The following is a 15,473-nucleotide window of genomic DNA, read 5'->3' as shown; positions in this document are numbered from 1 at the left end:
GTATATTTTTGGGAATATATTTGCCCCAAGATTTAAGAAAATAAATTATCCAATACAGAGGTAGGCCTACTTCCCAGACAGCAATGGGACTGAGTTTACAAAGGAAATAATGTACACATGGCAGTTAAAATATTCAGATCACAGATTCATTTTATTGTTAAAACACAAATAGCTATTTACATACTCTTAAGTTTCAAAACACAAGTTTTTGTTTTATCATCAATGGATAACTTGCAGAAATCGAGCTGTAATAGTTGCTTACTCGGGGAAAAGTTTAATGGTCAATCATTTTTGAAAACACATGCTTGTGAATGTGCAATAGTATGTTGGTTGGTGCAACTGTTATCAACACCAGCTATGGGACGGCTTGATGCCTACATTTCGCCTTGAGCTACAACAGCACTACACTTTAACTAACCTGTCTATGGTGACTAAGCATCTTAAAAAGTATGGTCACTCAATATACCTCTAAAAAATCACAAGTTGTTTTCACTTTCCTAACAGAGGGTGAAGTTTACATTTTTAGGCAACTTAGTTGCACACTTCACGTGATAGCATGACCCCCTGCGATGATACAAAGTGAACTACAGCTCAACTACTACATTTTTATTGAGAAGTAGTTAGTCTCTTGTATTCAACTGTTTTATTTACAAATATGGAAATATTTTTCTGACATCATCTAAGTCAACAAATTTCAACTGGTAATTCTAAAACATTTTTATTTTATTTCACAGATTTTCATGTATGGCAGAAAAACAATATCAATAAAAATCCTAAATTATTTGTTTATAGCAAAATCAAGAATAGTTTCAAATCAGTGTTCATTCTCTGCAAACTGAAACTGTTGCCTAACATGTTCCAAGGGATTGCAGATGTTGCCTCATGTGTGTAAACAAGGTAGAGGATGAAAAACATTTTTATGCCTTTGTTTTACGTGCAAAGACAAGAGAAAATCTTACATCATATTTACAGCAAGTATGATTATGATACGACACCTTTAATTATCTGAAAATAGAAGTGGAATAAGAAACTTGCTAGCAACACTCCGGGAGATTTTCTTCTATTATATTAGTTTAGGTGCTTTTAAATGTTTTTAATAACTGAAGTTCAATTCAAGTTTTGTATGTTTATACTGTATAGGATGGATGGAAGAAAGACAGAAGCAAGAAAGAGCATGCAAGTTTTGATTAACATTTCATAATTTTGATAATTAATGATACCTTTTGGTGTCACTGTAATATCCTATTACCATATGAAATTATCTTACCTTAGAGCACAGATATAAAACATCTGCATTACTAACAAGGTGCAAGACAAAGGCATACATAAACTTGACTGCAAAACCTACACACGCAATACAATATAACTCAAAAAAGTGAATATTTATCTTGTCTGGAGTACACTATTCTACGTTTTAAATGTTAGCAGATTTTATATTAAAAAAAGAAAAAGAAAAGAATCAGAAAATATGTTCGCCCATGACCTAACGATATCCCATTAATGTTCATAAAACTTATTTCCAATCTGTTCCCGTGTGATAGAAATTTTGGGGCTTGGTACACACTGCACATACAAATTTTAACAAATTATATCGACTAAGAAATGTTCAAATTAAACACACCTCTAAAGAAAAGAAAGAAAAACAAAGAGAAAAAACACCAAGTTAACAGCAGCGTAGGATTAAAAGAAAACAAACAAAAAAAAAAATCCTAATATGAAAGGATAATTGGCCGAACCATGATTCAATCAGAGAACAACAGTAATGCTGCGACAAAACAAAAAATCAAACCAATATATATATACTTCGCATAAAAACTAAACATCTCAGTCTTAAGAAGAAATACTAGTTTTCTTAGAGAGCTTTAATTTTATTATGATCTATCACACTCTCATTCAGTTTAAGTAGTTTAATTACCCTATCTACAGACTGTTCGCCTTGTAAACACACTATGTAAGCAATTAAAATATTTATTTTTTCTCCAGAAAATGTGTATTGTTCCCTCGTCATCAATAAATATTCCCGCCGGGGTGTTCACTTACATCATTAAAATTTTTAATTAGTTTACAGAAGGATATTTAATATTTTATGTGGTTTCAACTGTTTGTAAATAATTACATTTCAAACAATAAATTATAAAATCCAAATTTTTCTCTTGTTACAGGAAGATTTTACCAATATTAATAAGCAATTATAAATTTGTTAAAGCTACAAGCGATTAGCCTCGATTTGAAACAAAACAAAAGGGATGGCGGAAGTTTCGAAAACAGGCCGTCTTTCAATTGTCCCTTTTTTCGAAAATTGTATACAATATTAAGCACAAAAATGAAACCATTACAGTAAACGAAAGTCTAAACCTGCGTCAATTTCTTCCATGCATTATGGGCATAAAGGCAGAGGTAAATGCGTTAGAATATGTGTATAATTTTGAATGTAATAATTATAATTTTTATAATCAGATTTCAGGCACTGTCTGATTTGTGTACAAAGTGCAACTTGTTCACATGTAAACAACTATGCGATACTGTTCAAGTTACTTCTCCCTCTGAGGCTCCTCAAGTGTCTTATATATCAATGTCTTCTCGTAGGTATGTAAATCAGTCTCATCAAACATTCTCATGTATCCACTACATGTGGTCATGATACAGCAGATGGATCTTGTATGTGATGAAAAGAAATCGGTCAAGTCTAAAAACAATACACTGCATATTATCTTGTCTGAAAATCAATCCTCTGATCAAAATTGTCATATATTTGGCCTCATCAAAAGAGGTCTGCAAGTAATCAACCTAAATATTCAACACATCATCCCTAAACTGAATGAGATAAAGTTAATATTACAGTCAATGTTCTAGGCCTATGTGAAGCCTTTCTTTCTGATGATACTGATGATTTGTCTCTCCAAATACAGGGGTTCAACTTTGAAAGAAAAGATAGGGAATCCATGGGGGGGGGGGGTATTTTTCTCTATGTAGACAAATCCTTGTTGTTGTTGCTGTTGTTGTAGGGTTTAACGCCATCTTTCAGCACACGATAGGCTATACATGGCGGCCAGTATTAATGGTGGAGGAAGAACCTGGGAAAACCCAGAAAGAACCACCGACCCAAGAAAAGCTATTGGCAAGCTTTCTCACATACCCACATTAGCCGAATCCGAAACTCAAACCCACGCAGACAGAGATGAGATAGCAGTGATCCGTAACGGAGAGCGCGTTAGACCACTCGGCCACTCGGGACCCTATAGACAGTTCCATTAGTTATAACAGACATGTTGATCTAGAGACTATTGGTGTAGACAGTATCTGGATCAAAGTAACCCTTGCCCAATCAAAGCGAATACTCTTATGTTCAGTTTACAGGCCACCTAGTTCCACAGCTGATTGGATTGATAGATTTGAGGTGCAGATTCAAAAAGCATTGCTAAAGGAAGATTTAGAAACTATCATATTAGGTGATTATAACATTGACTACATGAAAACTCCACCATTAACATGGATAAGTAACCTTGAAACTTACAACTTTAATCAATTAATTAAATCCCCAACTAGAGTAACAGATAAAAATGTTACTATCATTGATCATGTCTATACTAATAAACCTGAAAACATAAGTGAAATTAATGTGCCAGTGTATGGACTGAGTGACCAATACCCAGTCTGTATAACTAGACATGTTCCGAAATCATCTAAAAATGGTCAACACATTGAAATACAATACAGGTACTTTAAACAGTTTGATGTGGAAATGTTTTTAATAGATTTAGTTTGCAAACCGTTCCAATTCAGTCTGCAATATAGCTGATGTCAACACTGCCTTAGACAAATGGCATCGAATGTTCAATGCAGCCTTAGACAAGCATGCCCCAATTAAAGCAAAAAGGGTTAAACACCAAATTACACCCAAGTGGATTACCCCTGAGATCAATGAGGCTAGGCACCTAAGAGATAATTTCCACAAGAAAAAAGACGCGAAAAGCTATAGAAAGTGGAGGAATAAAACTAAGCACCTGATAGATAAGGCAAAAGATAACAACTATAAACAGGCTATTGATGAACGTAAGAGTACCAAGACATTGTGGAAGCATCTAAAAGAGCTGAACTCACCCAGGAACAGTTGTCTTCCACCCAGACTTAAGCAAAATGATGATATAGCAACATCTGTATAAGACATTGTGGAAATGTTCAACAATTTCTTCATAAGCATCTCCAGTAACAGTATTCAGAACCAGACTAACAGCCCAATTGAACTTGATGCTCTTCTGTTATTTATAAGAGCTAAAATTCCTGACAATAATTATTTTTCAGTAGCTAATGTTAGTGAAGCTAATGTTTTTGATATGTTAATTAAGGTGAATATTAATAAATCCTCTGGGTTGGATTGGATTGGTCCACGAATTCTTAAAATTGCTCCACCAGTAATAACAAAGTCTCTAATGCATATCATAAACTTAAGTATAATGAGTGGTAATTTTCCAGAAACACTGAAATGTGCAAAGTTTACACATGTCTTTAAGAAAGGAGAAAAGGAGGATCCAGGGATTTACAGACCAATATCAGTTCTACCTGTATTGTCAAAATTATTTGAAAAGCATGTAGCGATTCAGGTCTATACATTTTTTGAAACATACTCTCTATTTCATAAAGTGCAATCAGGATATAGAAAGCACCACTTGTGCCAAACAGAACTTACCAAATTAATCGATCTTTGCCCGAAGGAAACAGATAATGGCTATATGACTGGGATTGTTTTCCTTGACTTCAAGAAAGCATTTGATCTTGTTGGTCATGAAATTCTGCTGCAAAAGTTGAACTGTTAAGGTTCGACAATCTCTCTTTAAACTGGTTTAGATCATACATAAACCAAAGGTCTCAACAAGTAAGCATTGGCAATATTAGCTCTCAAACTCGCACTATTCATTCAGGGGTCCCTCAAGGCTCAGTTTTGGGCCTTTTCTTCTTCCTTATCTATATCAATGATCTACCATTAAATAATGAATCCACAAATACAGATTTGTTTGCAGATGATGCAACCTTGTATACATCTAGTTCTGATACTGAAGTTATCCAAATGAGATTAAACTCAGACCTTATTAGAGTCTAAAGCTGGACACAACAAAATAGGATGGTAATTAATGAAGGTAAAAGAAAATGTATGATTTTGGGGACATCACAAAGCTACACAAGTTAGGGAACCCGGAACTATCTCTTGCAATAAATAATCATCCATTAGAAAATGTCAAACATGAAAAACTTGTAGGTGTGACCATAGATAATAATTTATTATGGAATGACCATATTGATAAGCTTTATAAAACACTGTCATCCAGTATTGCCCTACTCAGCAAAGTCAAGAAATATTTACCTATGGAAACTTAAAATCTATACTACAAGTCACATATTCTTCCAACAATGGATTATTGTTCAAATGTAGAGAGAAACTGCTTAATCTGAGCTTGACAGGATTTATAAACTTCAGAAACGAGCATCACGCATAAGTTTACATGCATCTATTGATCATCCCTCAAAAGCATTATTTACAGAACTCAAATGTTTCACAATATATGACAGAATAGATTCTGACAAGGCAGTTCTTTTATATAAATGTCTACATGGAACTGCACCAGAGTATCTTCAGGACTTATTCAGGCCTTTTTCAACACAATACCAGTTGAGATCAATATCACATGGAAACCTTCTAGCACCAAAACCAAGAATAAAGCAATTTAAAAACAGCCTCCAATACTCTGGTACAGTTCTGTGGAACAAGCTTCCACTACATGTAAAATCTGCTGAAAATGTTAGAGTATTTAAGAAGAGATATCATAAGCATGTATGTGCTTCTAATAGATAATGGAATTTAGTATTTTAATACTAAACATGTTATATAAACAGTAATTATTGCTATCTTTATATAATGCGCACTGTTATACTCTCCTTAAGAGGGCCTCAAGCGAGAATAGTCCTTGACTAATGAGTCACCCTCTATAAATAAAGCATTATTATTATTATTATTGTTATTATTATTATTAAATGGTTTGGGAACATTTTTTTTCTTCCTGATCAGTCGCCAAAATAAACATTTGAAACAATGGCTATTAAATTTGTTTGATCATCTGGAGATGGGTGGTCTTTAGATGTGCACAGTGGTTTTAAAATATTAATGTGAGTTGTTATGTGAGTTAAACCATTAGCTGGAATATTTTCTTTTTCTTTTTGATATCAGTATTTAAATCACTCCAGTGTATGTGCGGGTCACTTGTCATTGTAATATTAAATTTCCAGTACATCACTATTGATGATAACTGACTGAATCAGAACCATTTGAGTTTATCAGTTATAATCAAACATACTTCTCCCAGTTTTTGCTCACACATATCGTGCTAAGTCATAGTTATAAACATGAGTTTGAATAGATATAGGGGTTATTTTATTTCTTTTTTTTCTACCTGGTGTTTAGAAAATGACTTGTTTTTTATGGAGATCACTCTATCTATGAAATTGGATGGTTTACTCGTAAAATTGGCTGAGGCAGCATCTTTAGAATTGTTCATCTCATTATAAGGTTAATACCCTTGACCTCATTTATAATATTATGAAATGAAAGTTTCAATATAGAAACTCCAAATTTTTTATTTATTCATCTTATCGTCTGTCAAATAAAAGACCCTTTGTACAGCAAATATTAATTTGTATTTATTCATTTTATTGTCTGTCAAACAAAAGACCATTTGTATGGCAAATATTAATTTTTTATTTATTCGTTTTATTGGGGGGCCCCAAGTGGTCTAAAGTACTCTCTGTTACAGATCACTGCTATCTCACCTCTGTCTGTGTGAGTTCGAGTCTTGGATTCGGCCAATGTGGGTATGTGAGAAAGCCTGCCAGTAGCTTCTCGTGGGTCGGTGGTTCTTTCCAGGGCTTTCCCAGGTTCTTCCTCCACCATTATTACTGGCTGCCATATATGGCCTATCATGTGCTGAAAAATGGCATTAAACCCTACAATAACAACAACAATTCATTTTATTGTCTGTCAAATAAAAGACCCTTTGTATGGCAAATATTAATTTTTCAGAAAATAAAGAGTTAGTATGAGTGTATTAGCAAGGAATGAAGTATTTGTTTTTAGACAGAAAAATTCATGAAATTAAGCTTTTTGTGTACATTTTTTTATGGATACATTGAGATCGGCTGGTGAATACATGTATTCTATTTACACTTCACTGACTTTGCAGTTGCCTCATTTCTCAAAATTTGTGTCAATAATTATTTATCATTTGCAGAAGAATATCCAAGTCTTGGTCATCTATGGGAAAAAATTTACACACCTTTTAAAAAGATATTTTTCACCAGTCTACATGGTGATTCACTACAGATCAGCATCTCAGCCACCACATTTGGATCTTTAAAAAGACTCATTACTTGGACAAATCCATAGGCAAGGCATGTTACATTTGTTTTTATCACATACTATGAAGTATACAACGCATTCATTGCTATTTATTCTTTAGTAATAACATATACTTTTTATTTTCTTTGATATTTGCTCATGTGCTTTACTGTCAACAATGTTAGTGTTGTCCCTGTCCTGGTTTACAACGGTGTTGCACCTGCTTTCCCTAGATGGCGGCTGCCTACTCTGAGGCATCCCATGCTCTCTCTAGACTGGACTTAATTCTCCAAAGGCTCAATACGTCATATAGTGGTAACATTGTAAATATGAATTTTGTGCCCTGCCATAGCATTACTTTATCATTTTTTTCACATGCAGTACAATTATTGTCTTTAATGATTCATGGGAGTGTGTAAAAATCCCTGTTTTCATAAAGAATCTGCCCTTGGAAGGGACACTACATTGCTTACATAATCATGACAGGCAACCACCATCCTGCCTCAACTAGATGTCTGGGAACAAATGCCAATGATACCATGTTAGTACTAAAATTCATTGTTTTGTTTGCATTCAAAGTCATTAGAATGAGATTTGACATGGTTTAAAGTGTAATGCAGTTGTAATAGGTAGGACTGGGCATGTCATCTAAGATAGCTCAAGTGGTAGATTGCCCATATAAAGTTAGCGAGGTCCCAGGTTCTAGCCCTGGTCCAGCTGTGCAATTTTTCTTGCTACATTTGTCAGTGCTGACAGGATTCAACATATGCACCTCCAACCAGTTAGGCCAGGTGCAGTCTGGTGAAGTTGAACGTTGAGACACATAGACCTGTCTCAGAAAGGCAGTAAGAGAGTGTAATGGTAGAACTACGTGTGTCAGCTTGGATATCTCAAGTGGTAGATCATCCATGTAGAGTTAGGAGGTGTCAGGTTTTGAACCGTGGTCCAGTTCTGACTTTTTCCATGCAACAAAACTTTGTAGCACCTTGAATGCAATCCAGAATTGTAAGAATCTTAAAGCTTATTCTATAATTTATGATCTCATGATAGAAGAATGTTTGTTTTGGTTTTCTTAATTACACCACACAACCATCCCCCACCACCACTACTACTCTTAACACAATGATATATACATTTAGATCAAGTTCTTTATGACCTTGAACCTAAGACAAGTAGCCTTGTTTGAACTTAGCAGTTGACAATGAGAGCACTGGGAAAAAAATATGTAGAATCTCTTATTTTTTAAGTTTCAGTTTAAGAAATGAAAAAGCTGACTCAGACATGGAGACAACAGAAGTCACAGCCATTACATCCAAAAACCAATTCCACAAGCTCAGCCGAAAAAAATACTGCTTCTTCTGGGCAGGACTCTACTGTTTCATGGTCTTCCTCAAAAGGCCAGGCTCCAGCTGGTGCTATGAAGAAGAGACTGGGCCTAATCCCAATCAGCAGATTGCCCCAACAAAAGACCACCAGCAGCAAGCTTAGCCATGGAAATTCTATGCACTCAAATTTGGAAACGAAACAAGTCAGGTAAAGATCAAAATGAAACTTTGATTTTACAACAAAAATTGTAAAGCTGCAACCTTCCTCAAAACCAATGTTTAATTTTCTTCACAGGGTCTTATCAATATGAATCAGTGGTATTACCACAAGAATCTTTCCAGACTGTCCCGTTTGGCTTGTTTAATTTTCATGAAATCCATGTTGTAGTCTAAACATTATATTATTTACACTCATCTGTGGTTTTGATATGGAGACTCACTTTCTCGAAATTATGAACAGGCACTGTGTTCAGAATTGATTTTTAATTGGGTCTTCAACACTTGCATATGTAGACGAATTTTTAGATTGAGTACAAATCATCTTATAGTGACACTTGTAGGGTGATAACATGTGTTATCTACACTTTGCTTTGTCATCCCTCAAGCTAATTATTGGTTGGCTATGTATATTTACATTTGCCACTGTTACCTAATTCCTATTTCAAGATTATCATGATAGAGAACCATGGTTGTTCTGTGGTTTAGGTGTTGGACTTACTATACTGTTTAAAAAAAGAATTACACCATGATAAAAGGGCATGTCCAACTTTGCATTGGAAAAGAAACATTGATTGTTATTTAGATTACTAAGTTATCTCCTTTTTGTTAATTGCCTCTGTTTGGATTCTCCCTTTTTTTCAGACTGTTGTACCATTGTCTAAAATATTTTCACTACTATTCATTGTGTGAGCTACATTATCGTGTCATTCCATTATCTTAATTTTCAACGTTTTGGCAAAGGAATGCAGCTTTAATGACCTTTTTACGTTAGCACTGAAATTGTCAGATCATCCTTTAAATTATGTATTCTTGTTTATCAGATGTTTATTCTGCATTTGAAGTCTCAAATTAGCTTTAAAAATTATATTTGTTTGTGTATATTTTTAAAGAATTGTTACCATATTGCACTTGACCTAGTTACCATATTGCACTTGGTCTAATTACCATATTGCACTTGACCTAATTACAAATTATCATTGTAGAACCTTTACATTCTTCTTTTCTCCAAAAAGTTTTAACTGGGGGGTCAATTTAAATTTATAAATAGGAACTGAGCTCAAAATATGTATTCTCATCTTGTAGTGACATGTTCCAAATATTAAAATTCCAATTACATGTCATAGATTTAACATTGTTTGAATTTATACAGACTCATTGTTTTAAATGTTACCATTTTGTCTTATGCACACTTTGTCAATCAAGACAATTAAACATGGAAAATTTAACATAAATCACAATCTCTTTACATTATTACTTTTTTGTGAATTCAGTGTATTTAGTATGCTTGTCATGTACAGTTTTCATGATTTGCTAATTGGCAACATATATAATGACTTACAGTTCCTTTCTTTCTTTCTTCATTTTCAAAGACATTTTTTTCTCTCAAATATTATTTTTCAGCATACCTTTTGTTGAGAATGGAAAAACAAAGGTAAGATTTTAACTACATGCACTTTTAAAAACTTGTTTAGACTGTTGTCTAATGGTGTGTACATAAAGATAGCATTTGTACATCCCTCTGCCCTATGTGTATATATGCATGGCTGTATAGGATAACTAAGCCACTCTCATTAAGGAAATGCATCATATTTATTCAACAGCAAGTTTTAAGGAAATAGTTAAAAAGATATGATGGCATACAAAAACATTCTTATTTGTCCTAAGATTGAACTCTTGTTCTTTTACCCAAATAATATTTTTTGTGTTGGGTAAGCCATGACTTTTATAACTGACTTGTTTCATCAGCTTTCAGAACCATTTCGCAGAACTTCAGCCTTTACTCTTTCTTGGTACCAAGAGTTGATTATTCATCCTGACTCTTTGTTTACTAAATCATAGCTTTCATAATGCAAGGACATCTTCCAGTATTCATTTTGGAAGTCATTAGCATCAGACTACATATATGTTGTCTTCTACATTGTGGACTTTTTGTATTTAGGTACTTCATTTATGAAGTTCTTTGCAAAGCAACAGACATATGAACACCTCATCAAAATAGTGAAAATATTATCTTAGAAACTAAATATAGTGATGTATGTGGTGACTTGTTTAAACTGTAGCCAGTTGATTACATATGCATTTTGCCGATTTTATTCATGACCACATCTCACATTTGAAAAGAATGGGCTGATACAAAAGTGAAATTTTGTTTCAGACTGCCTTTTAGCCATCATTGTTTACACCCACTTTATTATTGGAGAGTGTGACCCATAGACTATATCTACATCATCTTTATTATTTGACAGTGTGACCCATAGACTGTATCTGCATCATCTTTATTATTGAACAGTGTGACCCATAGACTGTATCTACATCAACTTTATTATTGGACAGTGTGACCCATAGACTGTATCTACATCTTTATTATTGGACAGTGTGACCCATAGACTGTATGTACATCATCTTTATTATTGTACAGTATGACCCATAGACTGTATCTACATCATCTTTATTATTGTACAGTGTGACCCATAGACTGTATCAACATCATCTTTATTATTTGACAGTGTGACCCATAGACTGTATCTACGTCATCTTTATTATTCGACAGTGACCCATAGACTATATCTACGTCAACTTTATTATTTGACAGTGTGACCCATAGACTATCTACATCATCTTTATCATTGGACAGTGTGACCCATAGACTGTATCTACATCATCTTTATTATTGGACAGTTTGACCCATAGACTGTATCTACATCAACTTTATTATTGGACAGTGTGACCCATAGGCTGTATCTACATCAACTTTATTATTGGACAGTGTGACCCATAGATTGTATCTACATCATCTTTATTATTGGACAGTGTGACCCATAGGCTGTATCTACGTCATCTTTATTATTTGACAGTGTGACCCATAGAATCTATGCCCACAACCTTGATATTATTTGAACATGTGACCCATAAACTCCATACCCTCTTTATTATTTGACAGTGTGACCCATAGACTGTGTATCTATACCCACTTTATTATTTGACAGAGTAATCCATACAACAGTTTTCACACATAGAAAAAAATGGGTTAAGATTTATTTGCAGTGAAAATATGAATATTAATGATAATATCTGCAGATAATGACCCTCTTGAACAAAGAAAGCTTAGATCTGAACCAATTAGCATGTATGGTATCTGTATTGTAGGCAGGATTCCTGTTACTGCTCAGATCACTGGGAAATTGCCCAAGGGATGTAATTCAGATATTTTCTGTTGTATTATTTCTGAATGAAACATTGCAGCTGTGTTTACTACTTAAAACACTGACAAAAGGCATGTAGGCAATATAAGCTAACTATACATAAAACATACAATATATAAATGATAATGAATATTGCTCTTTTTGGCAAGTGGAATTTAAATCAGTAAAAGTGATTTAATTTTAAACTGCGTGCCCTAGGCATGTGTCTGAAAGAATAAACTTTGGATTCAAGAAATGTACAATAAGATGAGTTACACATATTTTTCATGTTTTTCTGAGACACTGCAGCTGTGCATCCAAATCAAAAGCTATGCATACAAGTTTTTTTCATGTGTAAATGATGCTGGTGTACTCAATTAAATGTTGTGTGCAATCTCGTATCTTTTTCTTTAAGATTCAAGATATCACCAGAAACAAAAGTTTCATGGATGTATCTCTAAGTTCGACCTTTGATGGAGAGTTAGACTGCCAGATGATGTGTGAAATAGACAAGCTTGAGGAAGCGTATGCTAAACAGACTGGTTCCAAAGCACTTTCCAGCAACATTGCATGTTTGTCTGCAAAATCTCACCTGAATACCAGACAACCAACAGATCTTGATAATAAGGAAAACAAAACAAATGAACACAGTAATATTGACAAACATATGGACACTCCACCTGCCTCCAAAAAACAGTCAAAGAGAAGAAGTTTAGCAAAGGTTGACATAGAGAGTTCACACAATGTATCATGGGGAAGTCCTACTGTTGTATCTACCCCCCAAATCAAATCTGGTAAAAAGACTAGGGTATCCAATGCTTCAAATAAAAAACCTGCTCACAAGTCAAGAAAAAGTCCAGATTATGTAATAAATCAGGACAGTAATAAATCTACCCATGCAAAAGGTGTTAATGAAAGTGTATTTTTTAAGTCTTTGTTCATGGATGAAGAGAGCCTGGAGCATCTTAATCCTGAGGAAAATTTGAAGAGCACAAGTTGTTCACAGTTACCTGTATTGAATGGAGCACAGTATAATTCCACATCAAGTAGGTCACAGTTACCCATATTGAATGAAGCAGATGCACATTATTCCACATCAAAATGTTTGAATCAAAATTCTAAAACAGATTCCTTACAGTCTATAGGCAGGAATTCTGAGTTACATGAAAGTGAGACATTGCAGCTTGAGCAAACCAAAAATGACTTGGTCAGAGAAAAGAAACTTCAGGTATCTCGAGATGTAACGAAGAATCTCAGTTCAAGTGATATATCCCAGAGTCATACAACAGTCAGAGAATCACACCAGTCATCAGAGTATCCATCTCAAAACCGTATTGCATTAGGTGAGACAGAGTATTTTTCTAAATGTATTACTATACTAACACCCTGAGTCATTGCTTACTTTCCTCTACCAAAGTTATTACAGATGCATTGTTTTGCTTTTTGAATTTTTCTGTATGAGTCAAAAAAGAAATCAAGTGCTGGGTACATTTATTCAACCCAAAATTTATCCGATGGAGATACATTATGTATCAACTTGCTGGCTGCATGGCAGCAACTGCTGTTATAAGATTTTTAAGGTTTTGAAAATTATATACTCTGGAAATACATCATCTCTTTGCATGTCCTTTGTATTCTCCATTGCATGCAAGAAAAAGACCTCATCAATCACTGCAAAAACCATTTCAGAACTTTGTCAATAACTTCAGGTTGGGAAAATTTGTTTGTAACTGTCATTCTCTGTACTTTCCATTTTCCCATTGCCAGAATGTATAATTGACAATGGTTTTTATAAAAAAAATCTTTCAGACATAAAATTTCTGAGCAATAATTAAATGCCTCTCCCTCTTATTGTTCAGTTAAGTTTCATTCGCTTTGCCTTCTAAACTGAGAATTATATTTTTAGCTTTTTTGCAAGAACTTATTCCCTCATTGGCAACTATACTACTGTCTAACTAATTTGTAGCTATTACATGAAATGCTGTGTTTACAAAAGAAGTGAGCTTGCCATGTGATTGACTGGTTTTAGTCTGGTATCCTTTCGAGATACATAATAATCTGACTTGAGCTGAACAATACTGTTTATGAGCTGTAACATTTTGTCATCTTGATAATTATTGATAATAATAATAATAATATCCAGTAATTATCAAAGTTTCAAAATCTGATAGTTAAGGAACACCCGGGTTAACTGGATTACTTACCACTTTAAATGGATTAAAGTTATGGGCCTCTCTGGCTTGTTGGAACAGATGTCAATATGTTGATCTTAGAAATCAACAAATATTTATGAGAGTTCCATCCATTAAACTTAGTATGTGACTCGTGAGGGGTAAATTTGACATTATTTTGCACTAATATGCTGGCAGTTGACTGTTAGAGAAGGACTGTTCTAGAGGGGTACTTTTGAACACAAATTCATAGGTGCCAAGGGATGCAAAAAGCCAACTACTCCTAGTCAGGAGGGGCCTTTTCAAGAGCTGAATCACACTATTATACTACCTTGCATGATTAGTGTGAATTGGTATTTTTCCATTGGTATCATTGTTGCAGTGAAGCAAATAATTATATTTTTCAGTACTTAAATTTTGGTATCAGAAATGGAGTCCTGCTGTTTCTATGGATGGATTATTGTTGGGTTCTTGAAATTCATGCTTTAAAGCAATCATAAAATCTATGGAAATTGCAGCTCATGAGTGTCAAGCTTGTTAACCATTCCAGATGTTTACACTTGCCTGACTGTACTTATTGTTTCCATTTCCTGTAGGTCTGGAACAGGATCAATTGGCCTTGTCATCATGGGGTCTGCCAGACACTGTGCTGAAACAGTACCACAGTCGTGATATCACCCACATGTTCCCATGGCAAGCTGAGTGTCTGTTAAGTGGAAATGTTCTTGGTAGGTCAGCTGTTCATATCTGTAATTTCCTAAAAGGTATTCTTCTTCCAAACATAAAGTCATCGAACTATACTGTTGTTTCTTCACAGGAAGGAATTCATTTATAATTACAAGTAAAATAAGCAATGTCATGAACAAAATGTATACTTTCCAGAACAATGCGTGTGTGATTAGGTTTTTTAACATAGCTTTAACAATTTTTCAGTCATATCGCTAATATGTCTGCAGTATATACCAAACTAACGGCCACATCAACATGCATTTTTAACCAATAGACTTCCCATGATAGTTAGCTGGTTCTAAATTTTTAAAAATGGTGTCAGTCACACAGCAAATTATTCCACCATTTGAAAATCTAGTTATTGCTGAAAATAGAGATGGCTTCAACACTCATTGTTTACAAGGAAGAAATGGTCCTATCCTGAATTCTTGGAAATTCTTTTCAGCCATTATAGCATCATTCC

The 15,473-nt window shown here is 34.3% G+C and overlaps 2 protein-coding genes across 2 annotated transcripts in view; one reads left to right on the top strand and one right to left on the bottom strand.

Moving 5' to 3' along the window:
- LOC149786797 (chromatin assembly factor 1 subunit B-like) overlaps nt 1-2,004 on the bottom strand; it is a 50,832-nt gene extending 48,828 nt beyond the window's left edge. Inside the window, exon 1 of the mRNA XM_089977299.1 lies at nt 1,916-2,004. The gene's annotated coding sequence lies outside the window, so the exon portion shown is untranslated. The remainder of the gene's footprint in view (nt 1-1,915) is intronic.
- Nucleotides 2,005-8,645: 6,641 nt separating this feature from the next.
- The window catches only part of LOC149786796 (DNA polymerase theta-like), an 81,682-nt gene continuing 74,854 nt past the window's right edge, over nt 8,646-15,473 (top strand). The window contains exons 1-4 of the mRNA XM_089975981.1: nt 8,646-8,917; nt 10,330-10,360; nt 12,526-13,453; nt 14,878-15,009. Coding sequence (XP_089832107.1) covers nt 8,646-8,917; nt 10,330-10,360; nt 12,526-13,453; nt 14,878-15,009 — 1,363 coding nt within the window. The remainder of the gene's footprint in view (nt 8,918-10,329; nt 10,361-12,525; nt 13,454-14,877; nt 15,010-15,473) is intronic.

Source organism: Sinohyriopsis cumingii, chromosome 12, assembly GCF_028554795.1.
Source record: "Sinohyriopsis cumingii isolate HCF-2022 chromosome 12, ASM2855479v2, whole genome shotgun sequence".
NCBI classification, from domain to species: domain Eukaryota; kingdom Metazoa; phylum Mollusca; class Bivalvia; order Unionida; family Unionidae; genus Sinohyriopsis; species Sinohyriopsis cumingii.
This window is presented reverse-complemented; position numbering and strand designations above follow the sequence as displayed.